The sequence below is a fragment of the Eublepharis macularius genome, chromosome 4 (genome assembly GCF_028583425.1).
Source record: "Eublepharis macularius isolate TG4126 chromosome 4, MPM_Emac_v1.0, whole genome shotgun sequence".
Taxonomy (NCBI): Eukaryota; Metazoa; Chordata; class Lepidosauria; order Squamata; family Eublepharidae; genus Eublepharis; species Eublepharis macularius.
Genome location: NC_072793.1, coordinates 185,261,173 through 185,283,325, shown reverse-complemented (window position 1 = coordinate 185,283,325; position 22,153 = coordinate 185,261,173). Strand labels below are relative to the sequence as shown.

Below are 22,153 nucleotides of genomic sequence, written 5' to 3'. Positions count from 1 at the left end.
TCGTTAGGACTGAGTGAGAAAATATTCCGGAGTATCATGAATATGCTCTTTATTGGAAACTTGTATCTTAAATGTGGTATGTTTCTCCCATTTTGACATGCGTTTTAAACTCTTTTTCTAAATTTCTGTTCCCTTTCCCTTTTTTTTTATCTGTACCCCTATTCTGGTTTTAAAAAATAAAATTTTATAACAACAACAACAAAGAGAAAGAATCAAGGCAGATTACAAACTAGTAAAAACAGTTTCATCAGACAGCAGAGACTGCCAGTAAAGCAGGTGTTAGGAACGGTTCATGAATTGGTAAAGCAACGCAAACAAAAACCTGTCTTAATGTTGGGATTCGTAGTGATTCATGCGCAGCAGAAGTAATAAGCAGAGCAGACACTTGTGCGTTTTAGCTTCGGTCAAAAAAGTGTACTACGTGTAAAGGTGAAACGATTACATTGGAAAGAAAACAAGGAATAGCTAACTAAACTCCATCTTGTTTCTCTCTCTCTCTCTCTCTCTCTCTCACTTCTATATCTCTGTGTCTCTTTCGTCTGACTGCAACTGGACAGTGTAATTGACTTCTGAGTAGGTACAGGAATTCTAATACAAACCCAACACATAAGGCAACACAAACTGCCTGCCTAAGGCAAGTCATCGCAGGAAGAAGAAAGGGGGTTAGGAAGGGCAGAGTGAGGGGATGCCAACAATAAGCCGGGCAACGGGCCCAATCCTGTTCCCACGCAGAAGGGACTCCCCGGAGCTGCTCCTCTAGACTACAGTCTGACTACAGTTCTTCCAAAAAGCCCCCTTGAGCTTTTTGGCAGAAAGCATAAAAACCTCCTTCTGATCTCCTCCTCCCGAGATCCCAGAGAGCCGCTGCCGGCCAAACTGGACGGCTCTTCGCCGACCGGACGCCTTTCCGCGCCTGGGCGCCGGTTGCATCTGTACCCCGGGGCCACCCCGGGGCCACCGCACAGACGCGCCGAAGCAGGCCGGGCTGAGCTCGCCGAGGGAGGCTTTTCTCTCCCCCCCCCCGCCCCATAAGCCGCAAGGGAGCCCCTTCCGCGGCGTCCCCTCCGCGCTCCCTCCCTCTCGCCTCCCCAAAGGCGGTTGCGGGCGAGGCGGCTGAAGCCTTTCGGAAGAGCCCCGGGGGCTGGTTTCGGACTCTACCTAGCAACCGGCGCGGGCATTTTTTCCTATTGGTCCACTCCTCACCCGTCGGCCAATCTCCGCTTTCGCTCCGCTTTCCGCTCCTCGGGCGGCTCTGGCGGCTCCGCATTAAACCCGCAACGGGACACTGAGCGCAGCCAGAGGCGTCCCGGTCCCGGATCCAGATGGGGTTCCTCCAGTGGCGCCTTCTGCTGACAGGGGCAATCCTCCTCATGCGGCTGCGGGGATCGTGGGCTGGTGAGCGCCTCGGAGGTGGGGAGGGGGCCTGACACCACGCGGGCGCGGGGCACAGAGCTGAGAGCCAAGCTACAAGTGACGAATTACACTTGCCTGGCAAGTGAACCGACTCACGAGTTTTCCTCTCTGTTCAATTGCCATTCACTTGCTCTCCACTTGATCAAGTGGAGGGCAAGTGAACAGGGAGGAGTACACCTGAGTGTTCACTTGCCAGGCAAGTGTAATTCGTCACTTGAGGGGAGACGGAAATTGCCCCCTGGACCAAAGCACCCCTGTGCGTGCGTCTGCAGGCATTTCCTTGGCATGCAAAAGGAGGCCACGGCAGCCAAAAGAGCTGATATGGTGTAGTGGCTAGAGTGACGGGTTAGGATCTGGACGGCCCAAGTTCGATTCCCTGCTCTGCCATGGGCGACCTGGGGCCAGTTACAACACCATCTGCTGCTCTTAGGGCCAAACTACAAGCGGCGAATGACACTTGAATGGCAAGTGTATTCCTCCCTGTTCACTTGCCCTCCACTCGATCCACTTGCCGTTCAAGTGTCATTTGTCACTTGTAGCTTGGCCTTTAGATGGGGGTTTCAGACGCTGCTCTGAGGAGACTGATAGCGTATCACGTAGTTCATGCTGCTGGCTCTGAGCCAGCAGCATAGGAGGAGGCATAGCACATCCGTGCAACTTGGGGGCAAGCAGCCTTGGTCTGTTGCCACAAAGCAGGCGAGAGTCCTTTGGCAGCACCTAAGCTTGCCAACCTCCGGGTGGTGGCTGGAGAGCTCCCGACTTAAAAACGGCTGTCCCTGGAGAAAATGGCTACTTTGGGATGTAGACTCTATGGCATTATCCCCCTCTCAGATCCATTCCTTCTCCAAACCCACAAACATTTCCAAGAATTTCCCAATCCAGAGCTTTGAGGTGCTTTCAGTAGCACCTCAAAGAAAGAAATATACATGCAGAAGAGCAAAGGGAACAGAGGAGGGGGCATTAGAAAGGGAAGCTAGAAGGCTGAGAGGTAGATGGGTGTGACAGCAGCACTATGCTGACGCAGATACAAACAGGATCCAGCCAGAAGAGTAAATGGTCCCTTCAGAAAGAGGTTGGGACACAGCTAGGCTGCTGCTGAAGAGAAAGCCGTTAGAGCAGCCCTCAGAGCACATCAAAGGCCCATTTAATTCAGCATCTGTTCCTCCCAAAGGCTACCCGGTTGTACCCAGGAAACCTAATCTAGATGATGACAGCAACAAGTGACCCCCCCCCACCTCAGAGCTCTTATTATCCCCACAGCTGGGGTGCTGGAGCTGAGAGGAGTGGCTGACCCAGGGCCACCTGCTGAGCTCATGGCAGGAGTGGGAATTGAACCACCAGAGAGCTGATTCACAGCCCAACCACTTAACTTCTATGTTACAGCGTTAGTGATAATTCCTATGTTATTTATTTATAGTCTGCCTTACAAAATTACAAAAGCCTTACAAAATTACAAAAGGCAGCTTACAAAAGGCAGCTTACAAAATTTCACAATGCAATAGGAACAGTATAAGACATACAATAAATGATGTAATGATTGGATTACAAAGTTTTAAAAAACAGCTCAATATAAACAATCAGGGATATTACTGTCTAAGTCTGTTTCTGTCTAAAAATACAAATGTTAACTTTTCTTCTTTCCTACCTGTCAGGTGGCAAAAATTAAGATGGTGTGCACTAAGACTGAAAATCCCTCTCTCATGTACTGGGCATGTTTGCAGTTGTGCTTGCAAAAGACAAAGGCATTTACAATTTATGAAAGGAACAGGGTTATAATAAAATTGAATGGCTCAGGAGACACTTTTATAAAAGGACAAGGACTATAGTTTATGACACTTTGTACATGTTATCTTATTTGTACTGAAGTAGGGCCTTGAAAACCAACATAATTTTTCAGGGTGTCAACTTTTATGAGTCAGAGTTTACTTCCTTGAGAATGAAGATCCATCAGCCCTTCTATCCAGGTCAGAAGTTGGGAGGGGTATTGCAAAGAAGGGCCAATTGGATTCAGTATGCAGGGTAAGGTCAAGGGGATATTGATAATGCAGAGAATTAGCATCTGTAATGAAGTAAGAATCCTTTGTTCCTATTGAGTTTTGGGGGGAGTCCATTGTTCTGAACTAGCTGATGAATTCTAATGTGATGATTTTACCTTGTAATCTCCCTTTGAAACTTCTCTGTAGGAGAACTGCCAGTTTTAAGCCTTAGATGCAGAGGAGTTAGCCATGTTAGTCTGTAGTAGCAAAAACAAAAAGAGTCCAGTAGCACCTTTAAGACTAACCAACTTTATTGTAGCATAAGCTTTCAAGAATCACAGTTCTCTTCATCAGATGCATGGAGGGCAAGAAGAAACTGGTCAGATATATAGGTGGAGGGGAGAGGGAGGAGTAGATGCAAACAGCTCCTTCTGATATGGAGATCAGTTTGCTTCTGTTAAGGAAGTCAGTTACTTCTGATAATGAGATAACCATTCATAGTCTCTATTCAATCCCAGCCTAACTGAGTCAAATTTACATATGAATTCCAATTCAGCAGCTTCCCGTTGGATTTTGTTTTTGAAAGGTTTCTGTTGAACTACGGTGACCTTTAAGTCCTTGATGGAATGTCCTGGTAGATTGAAGCGTTCTCCCACTGGTTTCTGGATGTTGCCATTTCTAATGTCAGATTTGTGTCCATTTATTCTTTTGTGCAGAGGTTGGCTGGTTTGTCCAATGTACAGAGCAGATGGACATTGTTGGCACATGAGGGCATATATCACATTGGAGGATGAGCAGTTGTAAGAGCCAGAGACAGTGTAGTTGACGCCATTGGGTCCTGTAATTGTATTTCCTGGGTAGATGTAAGGACAGAGCTGGCATCTGGGTCTGTTGCAGGGCCTGGTACCTGTGCTGGTGACTCTGCTAGCTGATTCATGCTTGTAAGTGAGAAGTCGTTTCAGGTGGGGGGTGTTTCTGTAGGCAAGGAAAGGTCTTCCACCCAGGGCTTCTGAGAGAGAGGCATCATTTTCCAGGATGGGTTGTAGATCACTGATGATACGTTGGATGGGTTTGAGCTGGGAGCTATAGGTGACAACCAGTGATGTTCTGTTGTTAGTTCCTTTAGGTTTGTCCTGGAGCAGGCTGTTCTTGGGTACTAGTCTGGCCCTGTTGATTTGTTTCCTCACTTCATTTGGTGGGTACTGTAGTCTCAAAAATGCTTGTTGTAAATCTCTTAAGTGGAAGCCCCGATCAAGAGCACTGGAGCAGATACGATTGTAACATAAGGCTTGGCTGTAGACAATTGACCAAGTGGTATGTTTAGGGTAGTAGCTGGAAGCATGTAGATATGAGTATCGGTCTGTGGGTTTCCGTTATAGTTATCTGTCCATTATGTAGTTGTACAGTGGTGTCCAGGAAGTTTACCTGTTGTGTAGAGTGGTCCAGGCTCAGGTTGATAGTAGAGTGAAAGTTGTTGAAGTCCTGATGAAATCTCTCAAGGGCTTCCTTCCCATGGGTCCAAATGATGAAGATGTCATCCAAGAATCTTAAGTATAGTAGTGGTTTCAGTGGATGGGAGCTGAAGAAGCGTTGCTCCAAGTCCGCCATGACTATGTTAGCACATTGTAGTGCCATGCGTGTGCCCATGGCTGTGCCATTAACCTGTAGATATAAGCTGTCACCAAATTTGAAGTAATTGTGAGTGAGTACGAAGTGGCAAAGTTCAGTAGCGAGGTGTGCTGTGGTTTTGTCCGGGATAATATTCCTTATGGCTTGCAGTTCATCTGCATGTGGGATATTGGTGTACAAGGCCTCCACACCCATGGTTGCTAGGATGGTGTCATCTGGTAGGTTGTCAATGGACTATATTTTCCTGAGGAAGTCAGTGGTGTCCCGTAAATGGAATTGCCTTGAAGATTAAAACATTCTGAGTGTTGTGATTTTTAGTGTCAGATTCATGTCCCTTTTTTGTGTGTGTGTACAGGGACTGTCTTGCCTGTCAGATATAGAGAGTGGAAAGGCATTGCAGACATGATGGCATGTATAAGGTTGAGAGATGAGTCAGTGAATAAACCTGAAACTGCATGGCTGGTGGTTTTATGTGCAATAAATTTACTACACGATCACCAGGCCTGACAACACCAGCCATACCATTGTACCTCTGTATCATGACTACAGTTGGCCCCTGTGACCAGGGTATAAGGGCTGGTGGATCTTAATTCTCATTTGAATCTGACAAAGTGAGCTTTTTTTGAGGAAACGTTCTCGGTGTCTAAAGTGGTACCGGACTGAAATTTTGTTTTTCTACTAGACCAACACAGCTATCCAACTGAAACTTTCTCACAACATTGTTTTTTAAAATTCTCTAATCCAGGGGTTTTTGTTTTGTTTTTTTGCACCATGGCCGTTTCCAGACGGCCCCCCGCCTCGCGAAACGTCGCGCATCGTCGCGCGTCGTTGCGCAGAAAACGCAAAATATAGCGTTTTCTCGTGCGAGTTTTGCGCGACATCGTGCAAAACTCGCGCGAGAAAACACGATATTTCGCGTTTTCTGCGCAACGACGCGTGATGCGCGACGTTTCGCGAGGCGGGGGGCCGTCTGGAAACGGCCCATGTTTTATACTGCTTTGTTGCATGGTTTTTTAATTTTTGTAATCCGTCTTGTAGCTCTGTGGGCAAGGCAGAGTAAATAAAATAAAATGAGTGGCCGCGTGCTTGTGGTAGGGATGGATTGAAATGGAGCAGCCGTAGCTGAGTGGGAGGGCATCTGCTTAGCAAACAGATGGTTCAATTACCAATATCTCCATTAAGGATCATGGGTGACATGAAAGACCTCTGCCCGAGACCCTGGAGGGTTTCTGCCTTTCTGAGTAGACACCAAACAATACGGAGGTGATATTAAGTATAAGGCACCTTCATATTTAAGTGTGAGCACTTCAGGGTCTATTTGGCTTAGTTTCCTTTAAGCCACCAGGGGAGTGGCCCACCAGGAACAGACCCAAAGGCTTCAGTGCTCGGTCCACTCCTCTGCTTGCTCTCCCTGACCGCTGGCCTTTGTTCCTCAGCTGCAGGTCCCCCTTAACTCTGCCCTTCTCTCTCTCTTTTTTCCAGGCCCCTCTTCACACACTATGAAGTTTTTCAAGGTGAGCGTCTCCGAGCCTGGCCACGAACTTCCCCAGTTCATCATTGTGGGGTACTTGGACAACGAACGCTTCCTCCGGTATGACAGCAACACCCGGCAGATGCTGCCCCAAGCCCCCTGGGTGAGGAAGGTTGAGGAAGACAATACGGACTACTGGTACTGGCAGACCTATTTCTCACAGAACGTGGAACAGTTTTTCAAAGACCATCTCTGGAAACGCCACAACCACAGCAAGGGTGAGTAAAGGGTAGGAGGGGCACAGGTGTCCCCTGCCCCACAGCTTCCAGAGTTGGGGGGGGGAGAAAGGGGGATTTTCCTTCCAAGGGAGGAGCGCTTATACTTCGCAGTTTGACTAGAGCCAAATGAAGAGGAGCAGGAAAATTGTTCATCTTGGTAATAAAAATGGCTAATAGTCTTTGGCACCATCATGTCTGACTGAAGCCTTATCTATTTTATTAGATTTTATTAAATTTACTAATGAAAATAGGTATATGCCACATTTCCCAATCAATCAGAGGCTTGTTTGTATTCCTTTAGAAATATCAGATAAATACATTCTTTTCTCCACTTGAGAGATGGGGAAAATGCCATTCCCTGAGCAGACTGAGGAAGATCCCTTCCATGTTGTTTTTCTCTCTCAGGTTGGTGACTTTTATTCTCTCATACAGACAAGACAACATGGCAACTGACCCATTGCAATCTCATATTTTTCCATCTTATTCTTCAGTATGGTTTGTAGCTATAGGTGTGGTCCTCATTACCCTCAGAGGAGGTTATTTCTCTTTTCTGGGTTCTTGCTTCACACTGGCCTCTCTTTGTAACATCTCCTCACGTGCGCCTGTTTCTTGCTTGTAACTGTAACAGTGCAATCCTAAAAAGAGTTAATCCAGTCTAAGCCCATTGAAATCAATGCCACAGACTAACATGGTGGTGAGTCTTTCTGGAATCATTCAAGATGTTCCAGTTAGGAGAGAATGGGTAAACCTATTATTGGTCGCAGCCAAATTACAAATAGCTCAAAAGTAGAAATGGGTCATATCTCCTGATTATTTTGGCCTGGCATTAGAAAATCTGAGAAATTATGTTGCACCAAGTGAAAAGGATGTATACCCACAACTTTATAGAGGAATGGCTCCCTTTTTTCTGTGTATCTTTATTACATCAAATATCACAAGAATACACTTTATCATCATCATCATCATCTTAATTTATAGTCTGCCTTTTTCACTGGGGCTCATGGCTTTAAAATATGATAAGCACTATTTAGCCAATCAGCAAGTAAATGAACATTTTTTTAAAAAACCGAATAGCTAAGATTCCTGGTAAAACGCAACAATGCAGTGAGTATAACAGGTATGAGAAAGGCTGTTGGGTTAGCCAGTGAGTGGAACAAAATATGATAAAACAATCTAATCTTAACCGCAAATGAAACAAAAGAATGCTTTGGGACTGAGATTGAGGAAATGGAAAAACAGTACAAGCAAAGAAAAACTTTTTAAGGCAAAGAAACAATGTAAATAAAATGTATTCCTTATATAAAATGATTCAATCGCACAGCAGGATTCTTTATACAATGAAATAACACCACTGGGATCAAGTGTTGCAGGACAGCAGTCGAGGGAGTTGGGCTGACTGTACTCACAAGCCATTTAACACTCATCTTGGGCAGTTCAGTTATTAAACTTGTCCAAGGCTCAGCTAAGAGCCAGACTACATGCCACCAGTGACCCAACTGATCACTTTCTTCTTTCTGTCTTGTACAAACTGTGTGAGTTTGTGTGGCGTGTACCTGTTTGTGCCGCTTTGGGTCTTGTGTTGAATATAACCTGTATTTGAACAAAAATATAAAAGGTTTTTTTTAAAGAGAAAAGGGCCGTTTCCAGATGGCTTACCTGAAGCCGCTCCATGCCGCAATGTTGTGGATCGTGCCGGGGAAAACGCAAAATATCGCGCAAAACGCATGAGAAAACGCGATATTTCACATTTTCCCCAGCACGATCCACAACATTGCGGCATGGAGCAGCTTCAGGTAAGCCATCTGGAAACAGCCAAGCTGATTGTCTCCCTCTGGGACGGCAAGAGGAAGATTCCCTCTGCCTTTTTGATGGGGCATGTGAAGAAAAAATGCTATGTTTCCGTTTGTAGGAGAAGCCATTTCTTGAGAGTCAGTTCAGAGGCTTCGTTTCTGAGAGAAATTCTCTTTCCACTCTCCCACTTTGAGAGGCCTCTTTCATCTCTCACTAGCAGCAAGCTACTTTCGCTTCTCTGCCTCTGTCCTTGAGATGAGATGAGATGAGATGAGATGAGATGTTCTAGCTGGTGCCAACAAGTTGAGCATCCATAGCTGAACTTTTTTTTTAGTTAACTGGCAATCAAACTCGCCCCTGTGGATTTGGGCCGTGTGCCAAGAGCTGCAGACCAGGGCCGATTCCAGATGACTAACCTTAAGGCGCTTCATGCCGCCCTCTTCCGGATCGCGACAGGGAAAATGCGAAATATCGCGTTTCCTCGCGCGAGTTTTGCGCGTCGTCGCGCAAAACTCGCACGAGGAAACACGATATTTCACATTTTCCCCGTCGCGATCCAGAAGAGGGCGGCATGAAGCGCCTTAAGGTTAGTCATCTGGAATCGGCCTTGATATGCTTCCCTTTTGCTCGTAGACACCTATCTCTTAGGTGATGTTAGCAAGTTGTGACCTGGTTGGTGGTTCAGGCCTGTGCCACTCTAGTCTCAGCTGTGGAGTCTGAGCTTGTGGTGGGTGTCAGCAACAGACAACTGCCCTTTCCCCTTTCTTCTGCTTCTGGCTCATTTTGTTAGAGGGGCACTGAGGCTTTGAGATTGCGGTGCTGCTTGACTTGTTTAGACTCTTGACCAGAGACTTTGATTGCTACATCTTTGAAACCAACTTGCTTTGCCTCCTAAGGAATTACTGGGGTATGTATGAGTTAGTGCTGCTATAGCCTTTTTTGTTTTGTCCACACATTCTGTCTTGTGCTTTGTGATAACCTTGCGCTCTGATTAGTAAACAATTACATTTTACTTTGTGTGGGTTATTGTGACTCTGAAGCCTCAGGGTTATAAAATCTGTGTTGAACTCACCCTGTGTGTGCTCGAGAACCACCTACCATAACAGTACTTTGTGTTGAGACCTCTGCTTGCAAAAACCACCCTTGCAAGGCAGGCTTCTGTTTTGTTAATTCCCTAATAGGCTCTGGAGTTTTGTTCCTTTTCTCCTCAGCCTTGGGATTGCTAAGGAGTTGGTGGCAGTCTACCTAGGCAAGAGTGAGACTTTCTCTTCTTGCCCATTTTGTAATGTGTGTGCTATTTGAAAAAGGCCTTCCAGGCAGCCTGTGTCCCCTCCACTTAGCTGGGCCGAGGGGCTTGGAACCCTTGACAGGGCAGTTCTGGAAAAGCCACCCCAGAAGAAGAGGGTGATAACTTAAGAGAATCAAGCTTGCCAGCAAGGTGGCTACATACTTCTGCATGCAGGGTCGTATTGCTTACCTGGTACTTCTCAATTTTGAAAGGAATGTCACAAACCACACTTCTCATATAAGATGGCCTTTTCACCCCCATGGTTCATATTTTTTTTTCTCCATGGGATTTGGAGTGCGGACGGGACCCAGAGCTGGCCTGCCTCTGGTTTTCCTGTCACTTCCCAACCTGTCTCTCTTTTTCAGGGTTTCACACCTGGCAGTGGACGCATGGCTGTGAGCTGACCCAGGGTGGGCACAAAAGAGGTTATAACCAGTTTGGCTACGATGGGAGGGACTTCCTCAGCTTAGACAAGGAGACCCTCACCTGGGTAGCAGCTGATGCATCAGCGCAAGTGACCAAGCGGACATGGGAGGCTGCGCCAGCCATTGCTGCCCATGAGAAGTACTACCTGGAGGTGGAATGCATCAAGTGGCTGCAGAAGTTCTTGGCCTATGGGGAGGAGATGCTGCTGAGGACAGGTGCGGAGGGGCAATTCCTACACATCCCTTCTCCTAGCCAGAAGAGTTGATCTGCACATTACATAGATAGCAGGGCTCTATCAATTCCATTTCCAAGGAAGTCATCATATATACGCATTTAATGCTTTAGCACCCTAGGCCTGAATCAGTAGCGTAAGTAGGTGAAGCCAGAGGAAGGCAGAGATACGTAATCGGTACAGTTGGGTGCCACACACTTCACAGCAATCAGATTATTTATTTATTAAAACATTTTTATTTGTTTATGTCATTTATAGTCCGCCTTTCTCACTGAGACTCAAGGCGGATTACACAGTATGAGATTAGTACAATCACTATCAAGGCCATTTCTATACAGTATCAAGGCCATTTCCATACAGTGTCAAGGACATCTCCATAAACATTGCCATAGGGTAAATAGATGCAAGTTTTCAAAGACATTAGCAAGAATCCAATACAGAGTAGAAGAAATACTGAAACAGAACATAATCAGTTCTAGGACTGACATTAAGCACAGGTAGCACACATTTAAAGCAACAGACGTCTTGAGGTTCAAGATTAAGTAATTCAATGACATGGGGCAGAACTATGGATGGGGTCACGCTTGGGAAGTACTGCTTGAGTCTCTCTACACGAGACATCTGACACATGAAGAACATGTGTCAGGAGATGCAATGTTAGCCTGGAAGGGTAATTTTAAAAGACAGAGCTGGCGGCAGGGCAAAGGCTTTTCTATACACTAGAGCTGTGTGAAGGGGCTGGGAAATGCCAGAAGGGAAACTTCAGCCAATTAGAATCTCTCCAGATCCAAATGTAACTTCTCTTTGTATGGGTTCTATGGGGCTCAGGAAGCAAATTTTTGCACAATTTTAAGAATATTTTTAAAAAATCTTTTAACAGTTAGTACTGTGGCGGAACGGGGCCTTTCCTCCCACTGGTAGACCCCGCTCTGCCTACCCCTTCCTTTCTGCCTCTGGCCAGGCACCTGAAGAGGCTGTCTCCCTTCCCTGTCTCCAGGTATTCGCTGCCACCACTGTCTCTGTATGGGGTCCTGGTTAGACGGGACAGCCTCTTAACCCCCCTCCTCTGCTAGTGGGCTCAAGCAGTTGGGGGACTATGTGGAACAGAAGAGCTTTCTTCCTTCATCAATTCCAAAACCCATTTATTGAACTGCTAACTATACACAGGTAAATAAACAGTGAACGGAAGGACTAATAAAACCTAAAAAGAAACCCCCACTCTATCTCCCTCATGCCCTAATTCGATGTTGTGTAGGGCAGGCCCGATCCTTTGGTACCTGGGGTTGCCCTAGATCTACCTCTCCCCTCAGAGCCATCTCTCTCCCCTCAGCTGTCCAGCCGCCAACTGTCCACTTCCAACTCCCACTGACTGACTCGCTCTCCCTCCAATCACATTCCACTCCAGAACTCGCCCCTCCCCTCTGCAGCCCATGGAAAGGTAACTCCAGAAACCACACAGGCGTTTCTCCGCAAGTACTATGCAACTATTTTTTCTTTATATTGTCGAAGGCTTTCACGGCCGGAGAACGATGGTTGTTTTGGATTTTCCGGGCTGTATTGCCGTGGTCTTGGCACTGTAGTTCCTGACGTTTCTCCAGCAGCTGTGACTGGCATCATCCCTGTCTTTCGGTGCTGCACCTCTGAAGATGCCAGTCACAGCTGCTGGAGAAACGTCAGGAACTACAGTGCCAAGACCACGGCAATACAGCCCGGAAAATCCAAAACAACCATATTTTTTTCTTTAAACAAACTCAAAAATGCAACTATACAGAAACTTGCAACTAACGATGTCTTTGAAAACTACTCAAGGTGAACAGTTCAACTTGTCAGATTCCACCAACTGACAGAGTCCTTTGCCACAATCCTTCCAGTTTGAAGCAATTGGAACTCAGGCTTCTGTCCTCCTCTTGGGGAATTACAGCCCTGCAAGAACAATACAATCCTAATAATTATTATTCAGCTCCCCAGCAACCAATTTCTTGCTCAGCTGCCTGGCTCTAGCTACTGATTCCACCCTACTGGGCTAAACTAATTACCTCATAGGGTTACACAAGCCCAGCTCTGGAAGGCAGCTCCAGCCCATTTCCATTCCTCACTGCCCTCTGGTTGCAATCCCACATAGTTTTAGACTGGAGAGGTGAAATTGACAGAGCCTTGGGGGAGGTGAAGATGAAGTTAACAAACCCTCTGAGGAGCCATCTCCAGCTCTGTCTTTAAAACTATGCTTCCCGGCTAACATTGTGTCTCCCTACAATTGATGAACGCGTGCCGAGACCTCTAGCGCAGAGAAGCCCCTTGACATAGCAGTCACTTTAGAAAACTAGGTGGCTGTGGTGGTTTTGGAGAGCTTTTGCTCAGCTTTGGCTGTTGCATCAGTCAGGAGCATGTCACTCTGATATTATAGCAATTATACTTGCTACCAATCTGTTCTTGAGCACAATTCAAGATGTCGGTTTTGTCCTTTAGAGCCCTACATGGCTTTGGTCTGGTATCTAAAGGACCATCTTCTCTCATATGTTCCTGGGAGTTAAGATCACAGGGAAAGACCCTCCTGGCTGTCCCATCAGCGGATGAAGCTTGGTGGGTGGGTGCACAAGAGAGGGTCTTCTTGATGGTGCTCCCACAATTATGGAACAACCTCCCCAGGGGGATGTGCCTCCATCCTCCCCTACTCAATCTTTCAAAGGCAGCCGAAAACATTCTGGCTTCACTTCCAAGCCTCGAACATCCTTCTGATTTCTTGGATGCTCTCCCTTTCGAATATTGTTGACTTTGAAAAACGAAATCCAGCCCTCAAGTCAGAGTTGACTTATAGTGACCCCTGGTGGGGATTTTCATGGCAAGAGACTATCAGAGGTGGTTTGCCATTGCCTGCCTCTGCAACACTGGTCTTTGTTGGAGGTCTCCCATCCAATTACTAACCAAGGCTGATGCTGCTTCACTTCTGAAATCGGACAAGGGCCGATTCCAGATGACTAACCTTAAGGCGCTTCATGCCACCCTCTTCCGGATCGCGACAGGGAAAATGCGAAATATCGCGTTTCCTCGCGCGAGTTTTGCGCGACGACGCGCAAAACTCGCGTGAGGAAACGCGATATTTCGCATTTTCCCCGTCGCAATCCGGAAGAGGGCGGCATGAAGCGCCTTAAGGTTAGTCATCTGGAATCGGCCAAGATCAGGCTCTCCTGGCCTAGCCAAGTCAGGGTATTGTTGACTTTATTGACTGATAATCATTCTTGGTGGAATTCCATTATGATTTTAAAACCACCACTTTGGGTAACAGTGAACTAAAGCAGCATTTCTTTTACTAGCACATGGGAAGGAACCATATTAGTAGCAATGCTTCTATTTCCACAGAGCGCCCAACAGTGAAGGTGGCACGCAAGGAGGGCTACAATGGCCAGGAGACTCTCATTTGCCAGGCCTATGGCTTCTATCCCCAGGAGATTGTCATCTCCTGGACAAAAGATGGGGAAGACCAGTGGCAGGACACCTTCCATGGGGGTGTCGCCCCCAACTCAGATGGGACTTACCACACCTGGCTCAGTATCGAGGTGGACCCAAAGGACAGGGGCCGCTACCGGTGCCAGGTGGGACACAGCAGCCTGCCGGAAGACCTGGATTTGGCCTTGGAGGAGCCAGGTGAGAGACTGGGGAGAGGAGAGGCTGGCCCTCTTTGGGGTGGGGTGGGGCTTACAGAGTCTAGAAGGTGAATATTTGCCCATAGAGGAAGGGGGGACTCCAGAAAAAGCCACAAACACCCTTCAGCAATGCCACAATTTTCAGCACCATCTCCCAGCAGGTCCCTGTGCTTGATTGCTTGGAGGAACTAACCAATTGCTCTGTTAAAGGAGTGAGACTGAGTGAGTGTGTCAGGGCAGAATCTACAGAAGGGCTCCAGGGGCCCCTCTCTGGCAGAGGAATGAGGGCATGGACTATGTGTGGAGCTTGTATTTGCACACAGGAGTCCCTAAATGTAATGCCTGACACTTCCAGTGGCCTGAGATCCTTTGGCTGGAAAATCTCTGCCGAGGGCTTTGGAGGGCAGCGGGCAGGTTGAATAATGATATTTCCCCCCTTCATTTCATCCGCAGCATCCAACCTGGGGCTCATTGCAGGAATCCTCGGGGGTGTCTTGGCTGCTCTCATCCTGCTAGGGGCTGGGATTGCCTTCCACATGAGTAAGTAAACAGGGAATGCCTTGGTGGGGCAGTGTGTGTTTGTGTGTGTGTTCAGTGAGTGAGAGAGCCAGTTTGGTGTAGTGATTAAGAGCGGCAGGACACTAATGTGGAGACTCGGGTTTGATTCCCCACTCCCCTTGCAGCCAGCTGGGTGGCTTCTCGGAACTCTCTCAGCATCACCCACCTCACAGAGCGATTGTCACGAGGATAATAATAGCACACTTTGTAAACTGCTCTGAGGGGAGTTAAGTTGTCCTGAAGGGCGGTATATAAATCGAATGTTATTATTATTAGATCCTCACTGAGAGTTGTGTTGGTAGAACATGGCCTCTGTCAGGCCGGATGGGGGCCTCGCATCTGTTGTATTCACAATCCCTTCCTTCATAATGGCATTTTGAACATGGACTGGAAAATAATGGTCTGCTTTAAACTACTTCTAGCCCGCCTCTCTCTCAAAAAGCAGGACTCAAGACGGCTAACAGTAAAACTCATACTAAACAGATATGACAGGACATAGAACCAGCACTAAAAACTTCCACATAGACAAGAAATTTTACATAAAGATGCTCGAGTGAAGAGAGGCGCAATGTTAGCCGGGAAACGTAGGAGACAGAGCAGAAGGCTTCCTCACTTTCACCTCTCTGCAAAGAGCTGGGAGATGGCTCCTCTGAGGGTTTGTTTATTTCTTCCTTGCCTCCCCCTCCACCCGCAGCTGGTAGGTGAAATTAATGTTTCTCGGCCAACATTGCGCCTCTCTTCACTTGAGCATTCTCAAGTAAGATGTCTCATAGGTGGGGCAGGTCACAGGCCTTTCCCCCAGATAAGGGGTCCTTTCAGTGTCTCGGGGGGAGAGGAGGGAGGGGCCGAGCATCTGGTGTCCCCCAGCCCTGCCTGGAGCCCCCTCCTCTGGCCTGAAGGCCCTCTAGCCCATCCCCATGCTGAAGAGGGGTTCTGGAAACGAGAATACTCTTCTCATGGAGAACCTACAAAATCCCAATTTCAGGGGAGTGAAAGACCAATGAGGTCATTTTGTTCCCTAGCTGGATTTTTACCCAGAACTTAAACACACTGGGAATGAATTAAGCCTCACCAACTTCTGTGGAATGCATTTGGCGTAAATATATTTCTCATTTCAGAGGGGAATTTTCTTTTGATGCCATAATTCTAGGAACCTGGGCTTGTCTGCTCCCCTCCTTCCAGGCAGCTCTAAATAGGGTCAAGCCTCCTTCCAGGGGTGGAGGAGACTACTCCTGTCTCCCTCCACTTGGATGCTTGGGAGGGGCTTCTCTGTTCCTCTCTGTGCGTAAATGAGGCACCCCCATTCTCTTGAACCAAGAGTTGCCTGGGGGAGCCTTTGGAAGTTGGCTAAAAGGAGACTAGAGGGACATCTGCAGGGGGGTGGGGCTTGGGGCAGGGAGTGTGGCTGGGGAGGTCTCTGAGTATGTCTGCCAGCTCTGACCTCCTGGTTATTTTTTTTCCTGTAGAAAATTATAATCGTCCCGAGGGTGGCTACAAAACACCAGGTGAGCGACATTCCTTCCTCTCTGGGGGGTTCCTTCAGCCCAATAGCTGGGATGGGGGTCCAGTGAAGGCTGGATTGACCTACAAGCTCTCTTCAACTCCCCATTGAAGTGGTCTGGGAAAGGGAGAGGGTCTTAGCCCATCTACAGGCTGCTCATTGGTTGCTAGTGTTGCCACCTCTGGGTTGGGGAATTCCTGGAGATTTGGGGGGGGGGAGCTTGCAGAGGGCTGGGGTTGGAAAGAGGAGGGACCTTAGCGGAGTCTAATGCCATAGAGTCCCCCCATCCAGAGCAGCCGTGTTCTTCGAGGGAACTGATCTTTGTTGCCTGGAGATCAGTTGTAATTCTGGGAAATTTCTAGTCACCACTTGGAGGTTGGCAACTCTCTTGGTCCAAGCAGATCCTCCAGAGAGCTGGCCCGAAGGCCAAATTACACAACAAACAGAAACAAACACGTTTGCTGTGTCTCTCTCCTGCCTCTCCACCACACCCTCCAGACAGCGTATAATAAATTCAAACAGTAAACTACTATCAGTCAAAACAGTCCTGAGAAATGGAGGGGAAGCCCTGAGTGTCTTCCACAGAAATCGGCAGAAGAGGGTGGCTGGAGGCTGATTTCCAAGTGCTGCTCTCTCCAGGCATAATGCCCCCCCCACCCACACACACACAGCTTGTGGGTCTGTTGCAGGCTTTCCTCCCTTCTCTCTGGGGCCACTTTGGTCTCCCCATAGTTCTCTGCAGCATTTCTCTCTAGACAAAACATCCCTCCTTAAAGCGCCCCCCCTTGAGTTAGCTCAAGTTTGTCGTGTCTAAAAAATCCCCAACAGCCTGCCCTGAACTTTCAGGATAAAACAGGCTGTAAACTCTTATCTTATGAAATTGGCAAAAACTGGGTGTCACCTACGTGTAAGCCATGCCCCAATGACATCTTGGACAAATTTACTGGGATACTATAGAATGTTTATAAATACTTTAACTGTTGTGAGATAACAAGTGGGGAACCCACAAGGACTTGAGGGGGGACCTCACTTTCCTCAGTATCCCACTCCTACATTTCCTCTTTTCCTACCTCCTGGCAGCCCCCAGCTTCCTTCTGTCCTTCCAACCCACCCACCAACCTACCATTTATTTGTCCCCCAACCAGCAATTTTTATTATTTATTAATTTATATCTACCATTTTCCCACAACGGGGACCCAAAGCAAAGCAACTTACGTCATCTCCTCCTCCTCCACTTTATCATCACAACTCTGTGGAGTAGGTTAGGTTGAGAAAGAATGACTGGCCCAAGGTCATCCAGTGAGCCTCTGTGGTAGAGAAGGGATTCAAAGCTGGATCTCCTAGATCCTAGTCTGAAACTCTAACCAAAACATCCTACTGGCTTTCATGCAGTGGTTGCTGTTGAATAGTAGCAGTCTGCCAGGACTGGGTGAATCATGCAAGACACAGGGCAACAAGTCCCCCAGTGGTTATTTCCAGGCCGGGCCCTGATGAGCCCCCTCTCAAAGCCTGGAACGCCCTTGGAAAAGGGCTGAGGGTTGGGAAAACCTGGAAAGAGGGGCTGGGAGGGTGGGGATACAAAAATAATTAAATGACATAAATAAAAAAGACTGGGATCCAGTGGATTGAAGGGTGGCATCGGGCCTGGAAGCAGCACCTGGAAGGAAAGAGAGCGGGGCAAGGCATGGATTTGAGGCAGTGGGAGCTGTGGGGGAATCTGCCTTATGGCTGAAGGACAGGATTGGGAGGGTATCTTGTGGGGAGGAAGGGAGTGGTGAGGAAGAAGCTGGGGGACAAGGGGGCAGGGAGGCTTGAAAAAGAAATGAGGGGCCTGTGGAATGCACCCCCAAGTTAGAACACCCTCTGGCTGCAACTCCCAAGTGAGTAAACTCTTCTGCATGGATCCCTGTCCATTTCTGGGTTCTCCATCCCCTCTGTACACTCTTGGATCCCATCCATCTGGGTCAAATTATATAGTTTGTTAGGGATCCAGGGTCAAATCAAAAGTAGTGTGTGCTTTATTAACTCTGAAAAGAATTGAGGGGGGGGTTGAAGGGTTTGGAGTGCCTTCTCCACAACTAAGCTGGTGATACTGAATCCCCCCTCCCCCTTTGCAGGAAGTGACCAGCTCCAACAGGGGTGTGTTATGGAGGGGGGGGCGGGGTTCATTTGATACCAGTCTTGGAGATAGGGGCCTTTGTTGTGACAGACACTGAGGAGAATGTGTCCAGATTTTAAGAGGGGGTCCTCATGTTATTTTAACCCTATTCCCTGTATCCACAGTAAACCAAAAATTCTTCCGATAGGAGCAGACAGAAATCTGTTGTAGCGCTCCTGTTAATTAAAAAAACAAAACCCTTTTATCTTGAAGGTACTTCAAACCTTTTCCTCCAAGGAAATTACACTGATTTTCCTGGCGTCCCACTTCTAGTTCTTAGGGGGATCAGTTCTTATGATCTAAACCTGTCTTAATAATAACAAAATTCAGAAAGGAGGCCTCTCCCCAGCTCTTTAGCATGTGCCATTTTAGGTAGTTACATGGGAGGAGAATGAACACTGTGTAACACGGGTTATATAAAAATAAAAAACAATTGCTAGCCATTAGAAGAAAAGTATTTGCCAAGAAAATGTTCACTAGCAACTACTGAGCAAAAGAAAATTCCATGTGCCTTACAAAAAAAAATTAATAATACTGGAACCAAAGGCTGTAACTACAGACTGCCTTGTTTCTGCCTCAATCCTGATGAGCAGTACGTTCTGGGAGTTCTGTGCTTAGCACTTAATTTTGGGATGTTTACTAGCCGAAACAAGATTGGCAAATGATTTGTTTGGGGCCATTTCAGATCAGTCCAGTAGTACAGCAGGAGGCTTAAGATTCTCTGTCTGCTATGGTCCTAATCCAAATTAGGCCCCCATATCCCTGGGAATTAAGTTTCCAACTTGGAACTCAAAGAACATATCTGTGATTCACGGATGGCAGAACCAGGAGCAGTAAATCTTGAGAGAGAGGCAAATGAGTCTCAGAATTTGGTTTCCTTTTTTCTGTGGCTGGGAGGAAAGAGAGAGAGCGTCCTTCCTTTCCTCTAACCAAAAGAAGTCCATTAGTTCATTCTTTTATTCCTGACTCCAGACCTGCTGGGTAATGCTGATATTTCCCAGTTTCTGGATTTTCTGGGTCGAATTACCACTCTGCATTTTCTCAGGAGGACTCAGTTGTACCATAGCCTGGCAGCCATTTGCAATCTAGTGACGTCTGCCCAGAGCTGGGCCATTTCTAGATGGCTTACCTGCGCCCGGAACGTCGCGCCACGTTGCGGGGAAAACGCAAAATATTGCATTTTCTCGCGCGAGTTTTGTGTGACGTCGCAAATAGGGTAAATGAATACAAGTTTACAAAGACATAGCATTAGCAAGGATCCAATACAGGGTTGAAGAATTGCTGAAACAGGACATAATCAATTCTACGACTAATATTAAACAACAGGAGTACATATTTAAAGCAACAAATAATATGTAAGGCAACATAATGGTGAAGTCTATGGTTCCTAACTCATTAGTGAAACACCTGAGACTCCCTCCCTACAATTCCGCCCAGCTATCTGAGAAAAAGCCCTTTTGAATAGTTTGGTTTTGCATTGTTTGCAGAAAGCCAGGAGCACGGGGGGTCTCCTGACCTCCTCAGGCAGGCTCTTCCATAGGGCAGAGGCCACCACAGAGAAAGCCCATGTATGGGCTGCTGTTGATTTTGCCCATGTGCAGAGTGGCACCTGCAAGAGACCCTGTTCAGATGAGCGAAGCTGTCGTGGAGGGAAATAGGGAGGGAGGTGGTCTCGTAAGTACATTGGGCCAAGGCCGTGAAGTGCTTTGATTGTAATAATCAGAACCCCTACAAAACTGGTTTTTCAGCCACTTGTCTTACAACTCTCTAGGGTAGCCTCTGAGCATCAACAGAGTACAAATTATAGCCCTTGTTATTACCTGTGCAGCTAAGGAGTCATTTCACCGCAAAAACAACCTCTGTCCTTTAGTCAGTCAGTCCTTTTTTGGTGCTCTGAACTTTGACTTTGGGGAGGGACTCCTCCCTCTTGACTTTGCTCAGGGTCTTACTAAGAGCCCTCTTGGAGAAGGGATTGCCCACCTGGGGTTTGTGCTCCGATGTATTTCCCTGCAGCCTGCGGCTTGACTGGCTTACCTGAGTGGTCATTTGGTGACATTTGCTCTGCGGGGCCTTCTTGGCATGACACCTGCTCTCTGTCTGTGACCTAGGGTTGCCAGGTCCCCTTACCATCCCAGTGGGAGAGGGGGACCCAGCACTCACGTTAGTCTTCCTCCTCTGGGAAGTGACATTATTGTGCAGGTGAGGGAGCATCTCCGCCCTTTGCAGTGGGTTGATTTGGGCCCCAAATTTGCCCACTGCGAAGCATGGGAGCACTCCTGGGATGGCATGGTAACGTCATTCCTGAAAGTGACATCCTTGTGCCGCTTTGGAAGCATGCCCAGGAGGCCCACCCTCGTGCCACCCTCCCCTGCCAGCCAGGTGAGTGTTGGTGGGGGAAGAGGGTTATTTTTTCAGTTGACTCAGGGTGGAACCACAGCCAAAGTGTTATTCTGGTAGTTTTGCATCCATCTAGGGGATTGCCAAACAGGCACGCCAAGCTGAAAATTCCTGAGTGAAATTTGGTGCTCATGACATGAGAGGTTAAGTCTTCTCCCCCACTTCAGTCCAACCCTTGTCCAATGCAGGAACAGCCTAAAGCATCCCCGATAAGGATTCGTCCAGCCACTCCTTGAAGACTGCCAATGAGGGGGAACCCGCCACATCCATGGGCAGCCAAGACTCTTAACGTGGAGAAGTCTTTCCTAAGGTTCGGCCGGTACCTTCCCTCCTGTAGTTTAAATTGATTGTTTCGAGTCCTATCCTCTGTTGTCAACAGGAACTGTTCCCTTTCCTCCTCTGGCAGCCTTTTAAATGCTTAACGGTCTGGCTGAGGCACTGTTGGCTCCAGTGCTGGGTGTCAGAACCTGTTTTAACCTAAGTAACGCCATGTTTAATCCTGTAGTGTTTAGACTTCTTTCCCTCCAGGCAATACCTGCAAGGAGCCGATTCCATGGGAAAGGATACTGTCTTATCTGCTGTCTCAACCTTGGCCAGCTCAGCGCTCCTCTGAGAAGTTTTGCTGTATGAACTCGGGGGGGGGGGGGGGAGGCTGGGCTCCGGGAGTGTGAAATGTAACAACCTTTACTCTATGATTCATTCCTAACAACGCTTTGCTCGGCCAGGACCTCTAATCCTGGAATATGTACATCTGGGCTTGAATGCTGTCTTTCACAATAAACCCTTTGAAATCAAAAGACCTTGTCTTCTTGCAGAAGGGAGTGAAACAGACTATCAAGTCTGGAATGCCATAGCCTGACACTGGGTGCACAGATTCCAAAAATAAGGCAAACAACAGCTGGGCTGTTTTTAGCTTGAGGGAGAGGGAGGGGGAGATTTAAGTCCCCTCTCCTGATCAGCCACATTGTTGATCTGAATTGAGTTCCTGCATGCCTCGACCAAGGACCAGGAATATTGTACAAGACATGGGAAGGAGGACAAAGAAACGCCCCAAGCCCTTCAAGAATTTAATTCAGTTCCATATGTGGTGGACTTGTGATAAGGCAAAACAATTTTGGTCTTCTATTTATGCTGAAATACTGAAAATTTTGAAATGCAATTTGCAGAAAAATCCTGAAATGTTTTTGTTAGGACTTAACTTAGAAACTATAAATGTAAGGGATAGAACATTATTATGGTATATGATTATAGTGGCGAGATTGTTGTATGCACAATATTGGAAGCAAGATAAGATACCAGAAGCTGATGAGTGGATACAAAAACTTTTGTATATGGTGGAAATGGACAAATTAACTAGAAAGCTAAAAGAACAAAGTTCAAATGATTTTCTGACG

At 47.3% G+C, this 22,153-nt stretch overlaps 2 protein-coding genes across 2 annotated transcripts in view; both read left to right on the top strand.

The window, feature by feature from the left end:
- Window positions 1–1,288: 1,288 nt before the first annotated feature.
- Window positions 1,289–21,397, top strand: LOC129328485 (class I histocompatibility antigen, F10 alpha chain-like). Its single transcript, XM_054977585.1, has 7 exons — window positions 1,289–1,395; window positions 6,501–6,767; window positions 10,212–10,487; window positions 13,862–14,146; window positions 14,599–14,685; window positions 16,170–16,208; window positions 20,948–21,397. Exons 1-7 carry the CDS (start codon window positions 1,323–1,325, stop codon window positions 20,956–20,958), a joined length of 1,038 nt encoding a protein of 345 aa, XP_054833560.1. The 5' UTR covers window positions 1,289–1,322; the 3' UTR covers window positions 20,959–21,397.
- Window positions 1,390–22,153, top strand: part of LOC129328492 (major histocompatibility complex class I-related gene protein-like) — a 34,071-nt gene continuing 13,307 nt past the window's right edge. Inside the window, exon 1 of the mRNA XM_054977597.1 lies at window positions 1,390–1,410. The gene's annotated coding sequence lies outside the window, so the exon portion shown is untranslated. The remainder of the gene's footprint in view (window positions 1,411–22,153) is intronic.

Bases quoted from the DNA above. Each gene is read 5' to 3' on its own strand.
- LOC129328485 (XM_054977585.1), top strand. From the start codon at position 1,323: ATGGGGTTCCTCCAGTGGCGCCTTCTGCTGACAGGGGCAATCCTCCTC. The intron at 14,147-14,598 runs GTGAGAGACTGG...TTTCATCCGCAG, and splicing joins TTTGGCCTTGGAGGAGCCAG to CATCCAACCTGGGGCTCATT. The intron at 14,686-16,169 runs GTAAGTAAACAG...TTTTTCCTGTAG, and splicing joins TGGGATTGCCTTCCACATGA to AAAATTATAATCGTCCCGAG.